At 40.8% G+C, this 21057-nt stretch overlaps 1 protein-coding gene across 1 annotated transcript; it reads right to left on the bottom strand.

Annotated features, from left to right (window-relative positions):
• Positions 1 to 39: 39 nt before the first annotated feature.
• On the bottom strand, positions 40 to 15114 carry PPT1 (palmitoyl-protein thioesterase 1). The gene is made up of 9 exons (XM_010996945.3): positions 14957 to 15114; positions 11282 to 11391; positions 10927 to 11054; positions 10538 to 10608; positions 8898 to 9000; positions 5265 to 5355; positions 4315 to 4413; positions 2753 to 2824; positions 40 to 1537 (listed from the first exon to the last, which is right to left on the bottom strand). The coding sequence occupies exons 1-9, from the start codon at positions 15078 to 15080 to the stop codon at positions 1415 to 1417; spliced, it is 921 nt and encodes a 306-aa protein (XP_010995247.2). The 5' UTR covers positions 15081 to 15114; the 3' UTR covers positions 40 to 1414.
• Positions 15115 to 21057: the final 5943 nt, after the last annotated feature.

Genomic DNA, 21057 nt, shown 5'->3' with positions numbered 1-21057 from the left:
TATTTGCTGCACAGAGATAAGAAAAAATGACACCAAGGATAAGAAACTACTCTTTATTTTAGACAACTTCAAAAAATTATTTTCACATCCCCCCACTTCTTGCCTTTCATCCTCTCTTCTTTTAGTTTAGAGATAAGTCTTAAGAGAGGTGAAGGAAAGATCATAAAAGGTAAACTCTGCAGCCCTAACAAGATGCTTCCCTCAAATGTGGTTACTCATTTCCCCAAACTGGCGTTCTGCAGAACAGTCTTCCAAAAAGTCGCTCGGTTTTCATGGGATGAGGGAGTAGGAGCTAAGACAGCCATGCTCAAATACTGTGGGAAGCAGCAGGGTAAGGTTAATTCTCTTTACTGTAACAGGAATTTTCAGAGTCCTTAATATTCTAATATGGGCTGATCTCCAAGAGCAGAAAAAGGATATGGAATATTCCCTAAGCTTTTTGAGCAATCTTTTTTTCACAGAACACATCAGAAGCACTTTGGAGCGTGCTGATAAATAAGAATTTTTGACATGGCAGTTAGAAGGCCTGATCTCCACATTTTCCCTCCCATTCTTTGCTGATGCTAGCGACAGTGACTCTAGAATCCAGACCACTCGTCATATAAAGGACAGGTTCATCAAGGATGGAATGGAAAGAACCAGCTACCTCTTTTTCATTTTAATGTCTACATTTTCCTTTGACCTCCTCTCCCCGCCTCCCCCCATCTAAGTTAAGCAATACGTACACTTCCTCACTTAAGCAATCCAGTTGGGCGCTACTTCCCTCCTTCTGTGACAGAGCAACTAATTCACTACCTGAGGAGACAAAAAGTACTACGGAGGCAAGATGGTGGGCTGGCAGAATCTGTCTAGTAACAGCTGAGACACCACAGAAAGCAACATACTCAGAGGGGAGGGCAGCCTCAGAGAAATTATGGGGACACATTCAAGCAATACTTTACTTTTCTAAGCACTGGTTAAACCTCTACCAGCACAACTGAGAGCATTTATGTGACTACCTCAGGTCTGGGTACTGGCCTCTTGGCTTGAGACGTGGCTAGATTTTCCTGAAAACGGCATCTGTCTTAAGGGTCTTATCTCATTGGTTTAGTTTGCTCCATCTTTTCTGGGCCTGGGCACATTTCTGCCACTGACCTGCAGCAAACTCCCGATTCCTGAAAACGGTCTGACCACATCAGAGTGTGGTAAAACAATCTCCATGGTTATTAGCTGATTAAACTTGTATTTAACACCATATGCTGATAGGATGAGGCAAACAATAAGATTCATATCTTAGATCTTTCCGGGCACGGTGTGTAAGAGGATGACTAGAGAGGATTAGTTGCAAGCTGGATCTGAGCTCAGGCATGGGCGTGTAGGGAACTGGTTTGGAAGTGTGAGGGGTTCCCTGAGCTCTGGTGCAAACTCCAGGGTTTCACTCAAGGAAGGGTATGATGTGGGTATAAAACCATTCTTCAGACAGTTGAAGGTGGTCCCCTTCCACAGCTAGGAACACCAGTTGTCCTGCATTGTCCATTTCCTTTAGTCCCAGGCGGTCCTGCAGAGAGACAGGCCATAATCCAGAGGCTTAATGAAAAGTTTTATAGTAAAACAGTAAAGAAATAGACTGTCAACTTGAGATATATTCTCAAAATGCAATCCTTTCCCAGAGTATTAAAATGTAGGTGTATTGTTGAAAATGCCAAAAAGGATACTTCCCTCCAGTTTTTTTTTTCTTAAGCATTAAAAATGAGCAATTGAGATCATTGTATACAGAGTTTCATATTCTGCTTTCTGAAGTTTCCCAAGGCTTCTGGAGGACCACACGGACAAAACTGCCTCAAAATGTCAAGTTAAGTGGGACTGAGCCAAAGATAGGAGAACATTAGCCAGGTAACTTAAAACATATCCAACACTTGGATAACAAAACTCAGACATGTTCATAGTCTGCCCACAGCCAGGATGCCGCAGAACAAGGGTGGCTGGGAAGATGAGCGGTTAAGGATGGTGCCAGAACATTGCTTCTGCTATAGCTACCATCAATTTGAGCTTCATGATAAGTTCCTAGTTGTAATTTCCAAAACTCTTTAGAGACCCCAGCTTCCCTTTCCTTTCACGTCACCTAAGTTGGGGTGCCAGGTGCAGGAGAAAAACCGAGGAGACAGCTGGCATGTGAAATTACTTAAAGGAATTCTAGTAGAAGGAGAGTGGCTCAGATGTAGCACTTGTGCATTCGGGGGAGAGTATCTCCAATATAAAACCCTCAGAGTGTGGAAGGTCCCAGAACCAGCAGTGGTGAGGAACAGGACCTACTGCTGTACAAAATTCACACTCCATTGCTCTCAGCCTCCTGCAGGAGGAGCTCCCTGTGTCAATGCCTGGTTTACAAACAGGACTTCCGCATCTGTGAATGTTTCAAAGTAACAGCCCTCTCCTCTGTTTTTGTCATGCTTGGGGGCTTCCTGGATTTGTAGCAGAGTGTACCTCAGCAAAGGAAGCCAGTTCTAAACCTTGTTATCAGAAGGACGGAGTTACAGATGTGTCTCTCTTATCTGCTTGAAAACCATGAGGTACAGGCCCTTCAATCTTCAGGAAGTAGACTGCGGTAGTGCAACAATCAGCCTAACAAGCCTTGCTCAGATCAGACATGAGTCAGTCGCCTCATGAGCACCTGCTGGGCGGGGATGTACGGGACAAGGTCCATCACCAAAGCACCTAGCAGCTTCAGGAGCCAGGTGCTGAAAAGGGCCGTGCCTCTCTCCTCCCCAGTTACCTGTGTGTACAAGGTGCTCTCCTGTAAGGGAATGGTTTCCTTGGCTTGGCCACTTCTATAAAATCCAAACCACTGGAGAGAGGAAGAAATGAGGTCAGATCAGACAAATGCACACACTGCCAAACAAATTTAAGACTGGCTAGTAGCTAAGACTACCAACCCGCTGAAGATTCTAAAGCTGCAGCAAGTAGGGGAAATAAAGATGTCTTAAGCCCTCTCTTTTTAAGGGTGGATTCTGACGGGTGAGTTGATCTAACCAAAGAGCTTTCCAATTTTCCAGAATCACTGCTTCCTACAATTACTGAGCACCTGCCCCATGAAAAGCCTTATGCTGACCTCTAGACATTAAAAGATGAATATGTATACAGTCCCTGTTTTCAAGAAGCTCTAGTCTGATGCACAGAAACAACTAATTGTTTAGTGTGGAGGTCAGCAGACTTTTCTATAAAGACCAGATACAAAATATTTCAGGCTTTAAGGACCACGTGGTTTCAACTACTCAATGCTGCTATTGTAATGCAAAAGCAACCACAGACAATATTTTAAAAAATGAATATGGCTGCATTCTAATGAAACTTTATTTATAGACACTGAAATCTGAATTTCAAATTTTCACATCATCAAATATTCTTTTGATTTTTTTCTACCATTTAAAAATGCAAAAACCATTTTTAGTTTGTGGGCCACACAAAAGCAGGTGGCAGGCTGGATTTAGCCCACAGGCTGTAGTTTGCTAGTCCCTGGTGGTCTGACCCAGTGTGATAAGTGCTGATATAACAGAGGCTGATGAGTCTTTAAAAGGGGGAGCAAATTCTGCTTGGAAGAGGGATGGTCTCCTGGATGGAGGAAGTGACATCTGGGTTTGGCCTTGACAGCTGAACACAGCTTGTCAGGTGGAGGAGCCCAAGGAAGGGCATTCTGGAGACTGAAAAGCATGAACAAAAACACACAAAAGAAAAAGCACATGGCAAGTCTGGGGCACATCAGTAGAACAATACGGCTGGATCAGAGAGGATACTGAGTGGTCGTGAAGCAAGATTAGGCTGGAAAGACAAATCGAAGCCAGGTCAAGGCAGCCCTTGAATGTGAACCCCAGAGATTTAGACTTTGGGCTGGTGATTCTGAATCTCTTTTGGATCACAGATCTCTGAAAATCTGATAAAAATTATAGACTCTCCCTCTGAGAATACAACTACAATTGACCCTTAAATGACACAGGTTTGAACTATTCGAGTCAACCTCTATCCGGGTTTTTTCAATACCGTGGATGCTGAGAGGGCTTACGATAATTATACACGGATTTCTGACTGTGCAAAGGGTCAGCGCCCTTAACCCCCATGTTGTTCAAGGGTCAACTGTATACAACTTAACATACAATTTTGGGCAGTGGGGGGGTTATAACCCTCCTCAGTGTTCTATTTACAGACCTCCAGAAAGAACCCCTGCTCTCCACAAAGACTGGTGGAAGGGACTGAAGGTCTTCCCCAATGGGCAATTACTCTGGACTTTAATGCTATTCACTCTGATGGGCTCCTGGCATTATGGCCTTAGCAGTGTCTCACCTCAGAATCCACAGGGTCCACAATGGAATCATTGAGGAATTTCACCATCACAAACTTTTTCAGGGCCATCAGGTTTTTCTTGTAGGACTCATTGACACCCTGGAGGAAGGGCCAGTAGTAAGTACCTGAGGGACACTGCCATCAGGTTCCAGCAGAGGAATTAAAACCTTTCAGTGCTCTGGTCTCCCTGACCCTGGGCCACCATGTTTCTTCATGATATGAGCTGCTTTTCTAGCTTTCTGCCCAGAATATACCTGGTACAGTCTTATCATCCTATCTGATTGACTGACGATGCCCCAACCAACCACAGCATACAGGTGCCACCGTGCATCTGTCACTGCACTCCATAGGACTCAATCATGTAGCTTAAAGGCTTCTAGCCAGAAAAAGCCAAGGCAAAATAAGAAACTGCAAATTCTGAGTGGTTCAGCTATACTATCCTGCTCCCACCACTCCCTACTTCAAATTTCACTGTTTTTTTAAAACTTCCAGATAAGCCCACTATAAACCGAGCCATCTAGTTTACCAGAATCTCCCAAACCAGAATCTCCCGAACTTGGGGCACACTCAGTCCCTTCTGCAGTCTCTCTCGTAAGCAAATCACTCTTCTGAGAAAATATGACCCCAAAGGGATCCACTAGGAAGGCTCCCCTTGGTAAGACAGCAGCTATGAAGTTACACGTACACCAGCCAGCAACCTACTGACTCATCTTGCTACTTCAACACTAGCAAAGGGAAAGAACCCAAGGGAAGAAAGCCAAGTGAATTTCAGCCTTCTTAAAAGGAACTGAATCTCATAAGCACCACCTCCCCCCAAAACAGAACTTCTTGTTTCCTGGGTTCTGTCTGGGATATTTTGGGTAAACAGTCACTGCTAATCTATTTACAATGCCCCCAATTAAAAAAAAAAAAAGAATGCACAACTACGGTGGCCTGGGTTGGGTGCTTACTCTCTCTTGGTTAATATCTGCCAAGAAGATGCTGTGGTTGCGGTATACGTCCTCCTTTATGGGGTCATGCCAGTATTCTGCTTGCACCAGGCTATGGGAGGAAAAGAAAGGAAGGTGAGCAAGATGCACGTTGGTCAGCATGTCTGGCGCCTGCCCCTGAGCACAGGCCATGAAGAGACTTCAAAAGGACATTAAGACCAGAGTCTACAAGTCCCATGCCTCACCCTCTAATAGGAAAGACAAGACTTCTGCTTGCAAAACAGTTCATCAACAAGACACCCGAGGCACACATGTGCTATTTATTTAGCACAGTCCAGGAAGTCCTAAAGATTTAGGAAGCGGCCTCATTAATATTGGCTTCCCTATGGCATTGAGCTTTCTCACTCTAATCATGCCTCCAGACCATGGTGGCACATGCTGTCCTGTTCTGTGATCTGGTTTCTCTCTTGCAAGCAGAATCTTCCCTGATGCAGAGGGCAGCTGAGGACAATTCTGCAGAGAAAGCTATTTCCTTTTGTCACTTTCAGCTCTTACCATCTCCCTCTACAACCCTCTACTTAAGACTATTTGCCTCTTTCAGTCTCATACTGGCCATTTGTTAAAAGGAAATTTTACCTGTATCAAGAAACTTTAAAAAGAAAAAGCAAACAACTGTATTAAATTAGAAAAAGATCCTCAAAGCCAATCTGTAAGTGAGCTGTTGAGAACTCAGAAAGCATTTCCCAGGAAAACTGTTATAAATGGTGAGCTGTAGGCTGGCTGACAAGTCCAGTTCAGCTACAATGTTAGGGAACATATCTCAAGTCCTCTCACTTCCCTCCATCCCACTGTGGCCACCTGGTGTCTAAGCTACCATCACCTCTTATCTAGGCCTTGGCAACAGCCCCCTAAGTGGTCTGCCTGCTTCTCCCCTACCTCCTTTGCAATCCACTCTCCACAAAGGGGAGATCTTCCAAAAACATCAATCGGGCCATGTTATTCCCTTGTTTAAAACCTCCCAATAGCTTCCCATGACGTTCAGAAGAAATCTAAACTCCTTTGCAGCCTATGGGTCCTTGGATGATGTAGCCCTTGCTTCCCTGTTCAAGTCTCCTGTCTATCACTAAACTCTAGTCACCTGGTCTAGAATGAGACAAACTTGTCCCCAGCTCAAGGTCCCTCTGCCTGATTCCTCTTTTCTTATCATCTCCTCTGCTCCTTTATTATCCTTCAGATCCCAGCTTAAATATCTCTTCTTCCAAGACCATTCTGTCCAAATTAGGTACCTCCTCCATTACTCTCCATCACTGCATCCTGTTTATTTCGACCATGGCCTTTGCACCGTTAGAGGTTATCTAGTGCATCTGTTCACTTGGAGACCTCTTTCCTCCCCTAGGATGTCACCTCATGAGAGTATGTTTCCTGTTTTTTTCTACCTCATTGAGTTTTGTTTTAAATTCCAGGAGATTTCCTCAACCTTATATTCCCATACCTCTAACACATTTTTTAAATTTTGGTTATACTTTTAATTTCCAGGAGCTTTCTCTTACTCCCTCTGATTGCTAGTTTCATCTGTATTCTTTTCTAGTGTCATGGATGACCTCTTGTCTTTGAAGATAGTAATATAGGTTTATTTGTTTTTTTGTTTGGTTGGTTTTCTTTTTAGGTTTTCTTCAGCATCTTGAATTGCCATCTGTCTTTTTCACGTTCCTTTTTACTTTTTGTTTGCTTTGGTCTGTCTTTCATGTTGGAAGGTTTCCTCAGATGTCTGACGAGGGGTCCTTGGCTACAAGGTACTACAGAGCTGACCGAAAGCTCTCTGCACAAGAACAGAGCTTATCTACGTGGGTTCACTACACGGTAGTCAGGAGTCATCCAGATTTGCTGGAGGATTCCAAACCATCAACTTGAAGGGCTTTTCTCTGAGGCCAGTGAGTTTTCTCAGGGAGGGATCCGTCAAACTTCTGCTGAGCAGGTAATGAGCCTGGCTGCTACCATTCTTGGGGCTAGATGGGCGGGGATGGGTTTTTACTGAGGCATTTACCACCACCTGGTGCTTGTTATCTCGAAGCCTGGTACTTCTCTAGTTAAATGGCTCCAGAAGATAAATTTGGCTTCTCTTTTCAGGATGGGAGAGAATCAGTCATTCGGACGTGCATTTAAGGGAATCGGGGAGTTTGATCATCGTTTATATAGATTTTCAACAAAAAGTCCTGCTTTAGTCCCACACACATACTCTACCTTCCAAAGTATCTCATGCGTCTATTTCCCGAATCTTTCTGGAATTACAAAAAGTGAAGCTAGTCCCTTCTTGTCTGTGTATCCCTCCACAGACAGAAATGTTTCAGCTTTTTCTGCTCGGCTAAAATAGTGATCACTCATTCATTCACTTGCTTTCTGCCTCTGAAAAAAAACATGTTGACGTCTTCTATTTCTTTTCTCCTCTCCTGTTCTCTTTGCTGTGTGGGCTCATCACTCTTTGTTCTTTTACTACCAGTTTATTAAAGGTTAAAGAGAAAGAGAAGATTTAAACCCATTTATGTACCACTTTTAACCAGGATTTAGGAGTCGCTGTCCCCACCGCCACAGCTGAGTGCGCCTCTACACTCACTTAAAAAAAAGGCAGGACATAAATAACCCAGCTGTGACTAGTCAAACCAGGGAAGAGGTAAGCTTAGCAGTGGTTGGAGTTGCCTGAGGAAAGGAGGTGGAGAGAGTCTCTTAGTTTCCCTCACTGACCATCAGGTGGCGCTGTTGACCCAAGACAGCTTTGTTACTATGCACGCAGCCAATGGGTAGGAAAGGAAAAGAGCTGGCTGCAGGTAGCTTCTATAGGCCAGTCATCCACAAGGCTGTACGTTGGACAGGGCTTCAGGGAAGTGCTGTATTGAAGAGCTGCTATCAGACAAGAATCATTCACTTGGAAGACCAGTAGGATAGATGCCACAATCATCTGAGTTGATCTCAAATCTCAGTCATCACCCAGAATACTGTAGACCTACTGAATCTGAATTTCTAGGGATGGAGCCCTGAAATTTATATTTAATGAATTCCCCAGGGAGTCTGATGTTTGAAAGTTTGGAAACAACTTAAGGAGAACACACTCTGAAAGTGATTCTATGTATTTTTAAACATCCAAATACATCTGAGGAGTTGAGGACACTGATGTAGGAGACTAACCCCTCGATGCTAACAACATAAAGAATCTGTCCTGGTGGGGGGCTATAGCTTAGTGGTAGGGTCCATGCTTGGCATGCACGAGGTCCTGGGTTCAATCCCCAGCACCTCCATTAAGAAAAATAAAATAAAACAATGATCTTTAAAAAGAAAAATCTGTCCTTCAAATATTAACAATTATTCCTTGGGCCTAGTATTTTCTAAAGGCTTTTTTGTTTGTTTTTTAAGATGAAAATTTATTGGTGCAATTATATTCTTCTTATATAGAAAAATGGCCTCCCTTTCTTTAAATTAATATTAGAGCAGTTTTAGGCTTACCATAAAATGAAGCAGATAGTATAGAGATATTTACAAAAAAAAACCTATTTCATTTGAATATCACTAGCACCTAAGCCTAGAATCACGGTTAGCATGAAAGTGAGCATGATATTTTCATGCAGTGACAGTTTGGTATCCTTTTCAGCTAACGATACCTACCGTTCTTGGACAGCTTTGTTGTAAGCCCCAGCATTCAGTGTTTTTCTGATCAAGTCACAGATGTGAGAGCTCTCTCCTGGGCATCGAGGGAGTCCAAAAACACCTACAGTAGTAGAAGACAAACATCCACGCCTTCAGTAATCATGTACTAAATACCTACTGTGTGCAGGGCATCGTGAGAAACGAAAAACCAGAGCTGGACCCTGATCTTACTCATTTATTCCTCAAGAAAAGAATGTATTGAGAATTAATACTATAACTAGCTTCTTCCTGGTGCTCTCACACTCTTTTCTGCCTCAGGACCTTTGCACCTTCTCCTCCATGGAGAATGTACTTCCCTCTCTTACTGCTTCAATGACTGGCCTCATTCTTATCTCTTGGATCTTAGAGAAGTCATATCTGGATACCCTAACTCAAGCAGTGTCCAACCCCATTTCCCCCACCTCCCCCAGTTATACCTCCATCCTCATCTTCCTCATCAATAACATTTTTGGGGTACCAGGCATGCCAGTTCTAAGCATGTATTGGCAATAATTAATTTAATCCTCACAACCACCCTGTGGAGTAGAAATCATTATTTGTACCATATTGCAGATAGGAAATTTTCAAACAGAGAGGTTAGATGCCTTGTTCAAGGTTAGTAAGTGATGGAGCCAGGATATGAAAAGGGCAGCTTGGCTCCAGAGTCCACACCTTTCACCAATACAACCACTATTCTTCCCTCAAGTATTATCCTATTTTTCTTTATCATATTTACCACTATCTGTATTTATTTTTGTTTGTTTACTTGTTTTATGTTTATTCTCCCCCAATTTAGAATGGAAGTTTCATGAAGGCAGAAACTTTGTCTTGTTTCTAGGTTTTCAATAAATATTTGTTGAATCAATGAATGAATAAGCTGTTTTTACCAGCTTGCATCTGAATACTACATGTACTTTTTTCTTTGTTTTTTTTTTTTTTTACATGTACTTTAAAAAAGCATTTTCCTTCCTATTATTTTATTGCATCCCCTGAAAATGTCCCACAAGGTAGGCAGGGTCTTAGTTTCCCTTATCTGTGAAAGGGACCTATGATACCAAATTACTTGCCCATCAGGAACAGTTAATTGGCTGAATCCAGTTTCCAGGTTATAAGGAGAAGCTTTCTGCACCTACACTACACCAGTAACAGCTACATCCATCAGAACAGAGATAAAGTTCTATTCCAAAGACACATCTTCCCCCACGAAGTATGTAATTCTGTCTAAATAGCAAACCTGTTGTTTTTTGAAGGATTTAACCTTGTCTGTTAAACTTCCAGACAAAAAAGGCCTAGACAGTATTCTCTGCCTAAGTCTAAAGCCAATAGGACTGCACCCATGTTAGAAGACAGGAAAGGTTGTTGGACTTTCCTAGCTCCTCAACCACCACCTGCTACGTGGCTGCAACCATCTCACCTTCAGAAAATCATGTCAATTAGACTGGAGAGAAGGAGATGCTAACTTAACAATTTACTTGTGTTCTAGGCCTCTGGAATCCTATTTCTTCATCATTGCTGGCTAGTTTTTTATAAACTAGAAAAATAGGATTTTTGCAAGGTTGGCTGACTTCTTGTACAAATAGAACCGCTAGAATTTTTTTGGCAAAGAGGGCCAAAGTTACCTTGATGTTGTCCCCCAATGGAGATGAGGTTGATCATGGGAGGTGATGGGCATCTCTGAGCCACTGCCCTCCTGGGGAAAAAATAAGGATTATCCGTTCTGTCAGATGGAAATGTATCAACAATCAACTGCCCAGAGGAGGCTACTTAATCCTCTGTGGTGCCCCACAGCCACAAAGTTTCAGGATTTTCCTCTGATATGGCCAAACATAAATCTTTATTCCTTCATAGAGGATAAATTAAGCTCCACAGAGCTTCTTCTATGGGAATATTTTAGAATAGTTTTCCATTCAAGAGAGACGGAGATTCCAAAAGAATTGGAGGAGCAGATTTATCTGAATTGAAGGCAAAAACCAGTTCCATGTAAGTGGTGTGATAGAAGGGGACTTACAGAAATTGGCCTCCCTGGGAGAATCCCATAGCATTGTAGCCTTGTTGCAATTTAGGATCCTTAGCAAGAATCTGACACACTGTCTTTACTTGGGAGTTGACATTCAAGAAGAAGCTGTTCTCCACATCCTAAAAGATGGGCCAAAGAGAAGTGAAAGGATGGGGCTGAAAACAACCACTGGCACCTTCTCTAAGAGGCACACTTGTTTAGGTTGGTACTCTCACACAAGCCACTCAAAAACTAAAGTATCAGTGTATGACTTGCTGCTAAAAATACAAGGTAAAGCATTGTAAGAGTACATTCCATGAAATCAATCAGCAAACCTTCACAGGAACAGAGCCGTGAAGGGCCTTACCTCTATCAGGGTCTTCCCAATCTCTAAAGATAGAACGTAAATTCCAGGTATTTTCTTCTCAACCATTTTTTTAATAGCACCCATGCTTAAGGGATTACAACAGCTGTCTCCTAGACAACAGACAATCAAGGAAACTCATAAATCAAAATATCATTTATTTTTTAAAAAAGTTTGTGCTTCAAAAGGTACCATCAAAAATACGAAAAGACAACATATAGAATAAGAGCAAATATTTGCCAAAAAATTGCAGATTTTATATATCTGATAATATCCAAAACATAAAAAGAATTCTTACAACTCAACAAGAAGATAACATAATTAAAAAATGGGGAAAGGACTTGAACGGACATCTCTCCAAAGAAGATATGCAAATAACCAATAAGCACATGAATGTATGTTCAATAATATTGGTCATTAAGGAAATGCAAATCAAAATCACAATGAGACACCACTGCACACCTACTAGGATGGCTTTAATTTTTTTAAAAATTTATTTAAAAATTGGAAAATAACAAGTATAGGTAAAAATATGGAGAAATAGGAACCCTTTACATTGCTGGTGGAAATGCAATATGATACAGCCACTATGAAAACAGTTTGATGGTACCTCAAAAAGTTGAATGCCACAATGACCATATGACCCAGGAATCTCACTTCTAGATATATACCCAAGAGAAATGGAAACATACGTCCCTACAGAGACTTGTTCAAGAATGTTTAAAGCAGCATGATTTGTAATAGCCAAAAGGTGGAAAACACCCAAATGTCCGTCAATGGTTGAATAGACAAACAAATTGTGGTATATACATATAATGGAATATTACTCAGCCATAAAAAGGAACGAAGTACTGACACATGCTACAAAATGGATGGACCTTGAAAACATTCTTACAAGTGAAATAAGCCAGAAACGAAAGGTCACATATTGTATAATTCCTTTTATATGATACATCCAGAATAGACAACTCTGTAGAGACAGAAAGCAGACTGAACATTTCTTGCGGGTGATAGGTGGAATGAAGAGTGATTATTTAATGGGTTCAGGTGTTTTCAGAGGTGATGAAAAAGTTTTGAAACTAGAGAGAAGTGGTGGTTGCACAATGTGAATACATTAAATGCCACTGAATTGTATACTTTCATATGGTTAATTGTACATTCTACGAATTTCATCTCAAAAAAAAAAAAAGAACATTTTTTGCTCAGCTCATGTTTATCAACATGGTAACATCAAAAGCCCATACAATATAATTGGGACAACTGAAAAATAAGCAGAGGTGCATAGGCCTCTCCCTTATCATACAGAATATTTGGGGTTAATAGATTCTAAAGTAATTTGGGATCTGATTTCTCTTCAGGGCCAGGACTAGGGTAAGAGAAATTAAGGGCCTAGAATACAAAATTAAGGAGGCGCTCACGCTCGGGTTTATGCAAGAGCTGACCTTTAACTTACATTTTGTATACTAAGGGCTTCCTTGAGTTACCCTAGTCCCAGCCCTGGTCTCCCCCCCAACCCCCGCCCACTGTTTCAAGGAAACAGAACTAAGAACAGGGAGCAAAGCGGTCACTAAGTGGGAAAAGTGGGCAGAAATCATTTTCCATTTTGAACTTAATCATCCCATTTTCAACCTGAGAGTAAGCTTAAGAATTCGTTTAAAAAAAAAAAAAAGAATTCATTTTTAAAGACGGAGAAGGCCTTGAGCATCTTGTATTTCTGGGGCAGAACTATAATTGTTGGTTACTCAACTGCCTCCCCTACAGACTGACTCTGCTCTGGGAGGGGACAGATTGTCTTATGTTCTCTTTTAACTCTGCTGTAGCAGCCCGGGGGCCTGGCACAGAACCTTGAAAGAACTGTCTCTACTTACTGACTCTAATTCCTCTCTGAACATTTTTTTAAAATCCATTCCAATAAGGCTCTCACTCTCATCCCTCCCCTCAAAAGGTCATTAGCCATCTTCATATCGCTAAATCCAATAACCAATTTTCAGCCCTTATCTTACTGGATCTGTCAACATTTCGCAGCTGATGACTCCTTCTAGAAACATTTTCACTTGGCTTCTAGGACACTGCACTCTCCTGACTCCACCACCTCCCTAGTTATTCTATCACTGTCTCCTTTGTTAATTTCTCCTCATCTCCTCAGCCTCCAAATGTTGGGAGTGCCTCAGGGCTTGGTCTTTAGACCTCTTCCCTCCCTTGTGTACACTCACTCCCTGGGTGAGCTCATTTGATTTCATGGCTTTAAATAGCAGCCACATGGTAAAGGCTCCCAGCTTAAATCTCCAATGTGTATCTGTCTTGGACTCCACACTCCAAACACCTTCTACAACCCCTGGATATGTAACAAACATCTCAAATTTAGTACATTAAAAAGCAGACTCTCGATTTTCTCTCCACCTCACATTTGGTCATCCTACAGGCTTCCCCATTTTGGTAAAACGACATCCTTCTCGTTGTCCAGGACAAAAGTCGTGGAAAAATCCTTGACTCCTTTCTTTCTCCTTCATCCCAGATCTAATCTGCTAGCAAATCTCATCCATTCCACCTTCAAACTGCATCTAAACTTTAACCATTTCTCACAATCTCCTGTATTAGTATACTGTTTCAAGCCACCATCATCTCTTATTTCAATTACTGCAAAATCTTCCTAACTTTTCTTCCTGTGACTGTCCATGACCCTCTACAATCTATTCTCAAGGTAGCAACCAGAGTGCTTTTAAAATGCCGATAAGATCATGTTACTCATCTGCTCAAAACCCCCACAAGAACTTCCCATCTCATTCTAGCCAAAGTCCCTACAGTAGACTTAGCAGGCTCAGTAACATCCGCAGGCTACCGTGTCACGCCCAACCTCCACTCCCAGCCCTGAACTAAATCCCTATTTTCTTCTCCTTCCTCACCCAGTTCCAGCTACACTGACCTGGATGTTATTCCTTGAACATGCTCACCAGACATATTTCTGCCTCAGGGCCTTTCCATTTGCTACTCCTACCAGATATCCACATGGCATCTTCCCTTATCCACTTCAGGTCTTTGCTCAAAAGTCACTTTATCAGTGAATCCTTTCCTGACCTTGTTCTATAAAGTTGCAAGCCTCCACCTCCAGGCTCTATCCGCCTTCCTGCTTTATTTTTCTCCATTGCACTTATGTGTTTTACTTTTTTATTTCTTTATAGTCTATCTCTCCCACTGGAAAGTCAGTTCCAAAAGAGCAATGAATTTAGTCTGTTTAGTTCACTGCTGTATCCTCAACATCCAGCAGGTGCTCAATAACTATGCGTTAAGTGTATAAATGAATTATAGGTGCCTAACAAATCTCTGCTCAACATGTGACTGAATAAAAGGATGGATGCGGCGGTCATGCAGCCACAGCCCAGCTCTCCCGAGCAAGTGTCAGATGCCGCTTCCTGACGCCACCGCCATGGAGATTAAACAGGCACATAAAACCCTACCGCAGTGCACAGTCCTCTGCGAGCGCTCACCAAAGGCAGCTCATTCCGCATCTCTCTTTCCAATGCAGTGTAACCCCCAAATCCTAAAACGTCGCGGGACAGGCGGGTGCTGTGGGACCATGATCCTCGCCCTTCACACTCTCACTCTGCAGACACGAAGCCAGGCTAGGAGAAAGAGGAGCCAAATCCTTTTGACCCTCCTCTCCCTCCCTCCCTCACTCACCCATCCCATGCCAGATCACCAGCGGCAGCGGCGCGGGCGGGTCGAGATGCCCCAGCGCTATGGCAGCGCAGAACCCCGGCAACAGAGCGACGACCAAGAGCCACAAGCAGCTGGGCGACGCCATCTTGACTCAATCACGTGACGGCGCTCCCCTCTCCCCGGCCTGGCGCCGGCGGGGGCGGGGGCGGGCCGCTCCCTCTACGCCTCCGCCGGGGCTGCTGCGCAGATGGCCGTAGGGCCTGGCTTGTTTCTCTGGTAGACAGTCCGCCGCCGTAAATCAAATGCACGGCCAACGTTTATTCAGGCCTTACTACGCTTCAGTCAGTATTTTAGGTGGTTTACGTCTGTTAACTGATTGAATCCTCTCAACAAGGCCGAATACACTTCTCCCCATTTTACAGGTCAGGACATTGAGGCACACCATTTGTGTTAGGAACCAAGGTCATAGAAATAGCAAATTGGTGGATCCAAAGTCGTTGCCCTTAACCTCTGCACTGTATTGCCTTTGGAAGAAAAGTACTTTGTGGAAGGAAGGAAGAAAGGAAGGACTCCGCTCTCTATCAGAAATGGAAGGAAAGGGATCATTTCCAGGGCTAATCATGGCAGGCTGTGTGGTATTTGTTCTGGATTGGGAAGGAAAGGTAGGATTTCAACAGACAAAGACGAAATTCGGGAGAAGGACTAGTATGAGCTAAGGCAGAGGGAAAGGTACGTGTTTTCTAGAGATGGCAGAGCTTCCAGACTGACAGGAGCTTCTGTTGTAAGAGCGATGGGAAAAGCCGCTTCCGCTTCCTGGTCTAATCTCAGAGCTGAATTATTGCAGAAACCTCTCTCATCCACCATCTCCCCCTTTTCTGTTCTACCTCCAGATTCATTATTTCAGTCCACTTTCACCATTTTAGTTTCCTGCTCAAAAAATTTTTTTTCAGAAAGGCATCAAAATTGTTTAAATGGAGAATTTGTTAAGTGAATTAAACTGTATCCATCGTACAATGGACTACCATGACGTGAGTTTTATAAAGGATAAGGTAGATTTATATATAGTGACTCTACAAATGTCCTCAATATATTGTCAAGGAAAAGCTAGTTACAAACCGGAAGCCCTTTTATCTGATGCTTTTGGAACTGGTGGTTAGTTGTTAACTGAAAAATTCGATTATACAATGCATGGTTTGGTTTTTGTTTTTTTAAAAATAAGTTTATTGTATATTATAAGCATTTTTTTAAATTTAAGACTTATAAATGTTAATTCCTTCAGTCTTTTGAGATAGCTTCAGGATTTTTCTGTGATTATAGGGCCTCTTGTTGAAGTGCTTCTTGGAGTGATTTGTGCATCCTGCTTTTAGCAAATCATCTATAATTTCTCTTAAATGTTTCCTTAAAGTGGAGCAATAACTGGAAGACACTTCTGAAGCAATCTGAATGCAAAATTTTTCTCAGTGTATGTAATTTTTACAATCACAGATTTCTCACCCATACCTAATTTAACAATTTTTTAGCAACTTGCCTTTAACAAGCTTTTCCAAGGCATTCAACTTAGTTTTCATATAAACATCTCATTTTTTTAATACAGAAGGAACTTTTTAAAATCTATTTTTATTTATAGTGGTTAACATTTGCAAATCTCAAACTCCCTAATTTATCTCTTCCCACCGCCTTTCCTCCGTAACCATAAGATTGTTTACTATGAGAATTTGTTTCTTGTTTTGTAGATGAGTTCTTGTTCTCCTTTTTCTTTTTTGCAGATTCCACATATGAGTGATATCATATGGTATTTTCTTTCTCTTTCTGGCTTACTTTACTTAGAATGACGATCTCTAGGTCCATCCATGTTGCTGCAAATGGCATTATTTTTTTCTTTTTTTTATAGCTGAGTAGTATTCCATCATATAAATACACCACAACTTCTTTATCCAGTCATCTGTCAATGGACATTTAGGTTGCTTCTATGTCTTGGCTACTATATATAGTGCTGCTATGGACACTGGGGAGCACGTGTCTTTTCAAATTAGAGTTTCCTCTGGATACATGCCCAGGACTGGGATTGCTGGATCATATGGTAAGTCTATTTTTAGCTTTTTGAGGAATCTCCATACTGTTTTCCATAATGGCTGCACCTAAACATCTCTTTTATCTTTATACTCGTATTTCATAAATTTTCAAAATGTAACTAAATTGTAATAAAAAACATCAATTGTATAAATAAGTGGAATGAACCCAATTGACATTTGGTAGGTAGCTCAGTTGGCAGAAACAAAACTACCCAGAAGCTCTCAAAAATAGCCTCCTAGCCAAGTTTAGCATGCCGTGGGTATCAGTAAGTACTTTTTTTTGGGGGGGTGGAATTAGGTTTGTTTGTTTGTTTTAAATGGAGGTCCTGGGGATTGAACTGAGGACCCCGTGCATGCTAAGCATGTGCTCTACCACTGAGCTCTACTCTACCCCTTCTCCCCTGCCACCCCCATCCCCCACAGGACTTGGAAGAGTCCATTAAATAGGAACTAGAGAGTAACTATATATTTTTGCAAAAATTATGTATGTTGTAGTGATAGTTACACCACTATAATTATATTTACTAAGAATCATTGGAGTGTACATATGAAATGGGTGAATTTTACAGTATATAAAACTTACCTTACTAAAGCTGTTCTTTAAACAGCTGTGTATTCATGTATTTCTAGTGATTTTGACTGAAAAGCTGAAGCATTGATAAGAAAAAAGAAAGAAAATAAATATATAAAAATATCAGGGGACTGTTAAAAGTGATATTCTTGTGGCTGTATTAAGTTGACTGAAAAAAAAAAGCACAATATGAGAGTTGTGAATTCAGTTTTATTGGGAGGGAAAATGAGGGCAATAGGTGGTGACACAGCCTCTCAGATAGTTCTGAGGAACTGCTCTGAAGAGGTAAGGGGGGAGGTCAGCATATATGTGATTTTGGTGAAGGGGGATCTGTGCATTCAAACACACATTTTGGCAGAAGGTTGCTGCTAGTCACAAGAAGGTAGTTGCCAGTCACAAGGAGCCAATGTCTCTGCTAATTTTCTAGGTACATAAAATCTTCTCCTGAAAATATCTAACTATCTGGAGTCCTGTTCTGCCAGTTTTTCCCAAAGCACAGAGCGCCTTATTCCTGATCTCCACTCTGAACTCCTTTCAGGGTCTGTTGAAGGTCAGTGACTGCAGTGGCAGGTGACTTCATTCTTGTAGTGCCAAATGGTGAGTGACAATTTTTAGTTGGCAATTATAAGGAATTTCATTTTTTACTTTATACGCTTCTGTATGGTTTGAATTTTTACAGCAAGGATACATAATTTTTACTTTATTTTTCCCAGGTCTCCCCCAAACCAGTTTCATTGAGATAGAATTACAACATTATATTAGTTTAAGGTATACAACATAATGAATAATACATGTATAGATACATAACTTTTATAATCAGAAAAAATATATGCATATATATACACCAAAAATTATTGTACTTCTAGCTTGAGATAATGTAATAAAACTTCCTCATAGACTCTGTTTCCACCAATATCTAAGAAAGTTTTAAGAGTTAAAATTTCATCCAGAGCAAACAACAGGTAACAGCTCAGTATTTTGAATGTCAACGAGTGGCAGTCAAGGTAAGAAATAGAAGATTCTGGTCTGGAACATGTCACAGCTTTGAATCCTGCTTCCATTCCTTCAACACTCATACTGTCAGGTCCACAAAATCCTGGAAATTAACACATACATATGCACATATATTCCAAGAGAAAAGAAAATTAAGTAGTTTCCTTATCTTTTATCTCTTCTCTCTGGAAAAGTGAAAATGGCTACTGGGGAGAAGAAGGTGAAGTGAAAAGTGAAGAACTGACTGTCTTTCAGTCACAGTGAAGATTCCAGAAAGGCATACTGAGTTGGGAGAGGCTCCGAGGATTGAGGCTCTTTCCCGTTGGAATGGGATACACCCAGTAGAGTGAATTCTGGAATAGACACAGAACATGAGAAGTAATTGCAGAATATTTGAATTCCCCTGAGTTCTGCCTGTCCCCTTCTCCAGACAAGCTTATAAGTCATAGAAGAATTGCATACAGCATAAAATAGCCCTCAAACTGCTGTTCGTTAGGAAAACCAAACCAGTTTCAGATCAAGTGGGAAGGAAGTCAGGAAGCAAGTAGAGAAAATTCACCCCAAGTGATTTGAGCACTAGAATAACCTAAAAAAAAAAAAAAAAAAAAAAAAAAAAAAAAAAAAAAAGAGCTCAGTAGACTAAACTTAGAAATGAGATAATAAAACAACTGAAAGAGATGCATAGGGAAATCGCACATCTGATAAAGCACAGACCAAACCAGTGTCATTAAAGAACTAATAAATACATCAAAACAGTAAGGGACACAATAGACATGTATGGAAATTGAATTATTGATGTGGGGAAAGGCTTGAAATAATCACCATAAAGGCAAATGAAAAGCACAAAGAGATTAAAACAATCTGAGAGAAGCTAACAGATACAGAAGTCAGACATTGTTAGTGTTCCTGGAGTTGAGATTCTTAAATGGAACAGAAGTATTCAAAATATAAGTACAGAAGTTCCTCTAAAATCATGAATTAATCTGTAGCTTGAAAGGTCAAAACAAGACATTTTGATACAAAATATTTAACCCTGAGACATATTTTAATTAATTTCTTGAAATTCAGCCATCCAGGTAGAAAAAGCAAATCGCCTGTAAGAAGAAAAAAAGTCAGGCCGTCCTCAGATTTCTCAGCAGCAACATTCAGAGACAGAAGACAATGGAGCATTGTCTGTAGAGTTCTAAAAGAACAGAAGTGTGATCCAAGAGTAATATACCTAGCCAAGATGTCATTCAAAAACAAAGGCACTAGGCAGTCCCCACAAATATAAAGTTACTCACAGAAAAGAGAAATAGTTGAAAGTGAAATTCAGCCAATTAAGAAAAAGGGCAAAAGTAAGATTTTAAGAATTGAGAAGTCCTGGTAAAAGGAGGTGTGATGATCATTGAATCCATCTGAATACAGAAATAATACTGAACACTTGTGTGAATTATTGTTTTAGAGCATATACTTGTTATGCAGATTAACAGTGTAAAATAATGACTAAGAAATATTGGGTCCTACAGGAAGGGGTTATGGAAAATAGGGTGAATGTGCTGATATCTTCATCTTCTATAGCAGGGTCAACTGATTTTAACTTAAAACATGTTTTTTTTTTTTAAAACAACAAGAACAACATATATCAAAACCACTTTTTCTTATCTTAAATTGATATTTTAAGAAATAATGGAGGGGTGGGTAGAGCTCAGTGGTAGAGTGAGTGCTTAGCATGTATAAGGTCCTGGCTTCAATCCCCAGTACCTCCATTAAAATAAAAAGAGAGAGAGAAATAATAGCTCTTGCAGGGAATAAACCCTTATTTGACGTCCAGCTTTTCTTTTCGTTTCTTTTTATTCTGCTAAATTCAAGTCAGCTTGAATTTAATACTTTTGAACTTTTAAATAACACATATGCCATTTTAAAAATTAGCTAGATCTACCTACCTATTTATCTATCTTCCTATCTGTATAAAGTCATGAAAAGATATTTAGAGTGATGTTACCCAAATGTAAATAATGGTTATTTTTAGATAGTGGGTTTTAAAATTTTTTATATGTGCTTTTTTTTTTTTTGCATTGCTTAAATTCTTTATAATGAAAATGTTTAATTTTTTTTAAGAACAATGATCTGTTTTTTGTTAAAACAAAGCAAAATGAAAAACTTTCAGCACTTTTCCCCCATCTTCAGGATATGCTCGAAGCATTTGTATTCAAAATAAAAACCCCAACTATTTTCCCAAATCTATCTCCCTTTACTCCCACATTAACAGGGCTGATCTGTAAGAGATGTCCCTTGAAAAGCCCTCTCTGCTCCTTTTCCTAAATTGTTTATGCCATCTTGAATGGGCTCACCATCTTTATTCCACCTAGACCAATACAACCCATCGAACAAAGCTCAACCTCTGCTCTATTTCTTCCATGGACCTCTTCAGAGCTCACCCCCTGCCCAGGCATTTTCTAATCAATTAGTTAAAATTATCTGGGTAGGAAATGCCAACAGGATTC

This window comes from Camelus dromedarius, chromosome 14, assembly GCF_036321535.1.
Source record: "Camelus dromedarius isolate mCamDro1 chromosome 14, mCamDro1.pat, whole genome shotgun sequence".
Classification (NCBI taxonomy): domain Eukaryota; kingdom Metazoa; phylum Chordata; class Mammalia; order Artiodactyla; family Camelidae; genus Camelus; species Camelus dromedarius.
The sequence above is the reverse complement of the archived record's forward strand: the minus strand, read 5'-3'. Positions and strand labels throughout refer to the sequence as shown.

Excerpts from the sequence above, each read along its gene's own strand:
- PPT1 (XM_010996945.3), bottom strand. The coding sequence starts at position 15,080 with ATGGCGTCGCCCAGCTGCTTGTGGCTCTTGGTCGTCGCTCTGTTGCCG. Across the intron at positions 5,356-8,897 it reads AACAAAGCTGTCCAAGAACG|CCTGGTGCAAGCAGAATACT; the intron begins GTAGGTATCGTT and ends TTCCTCCCATAG. Across the intron at positions 4,414-5,264 it reads CAGATATTAACCAAGAGAGA|GGTGTCAATGAGTCCTACAA; the intron begins GTAAGCACCCAA and ends CCCTTCCTCCAG.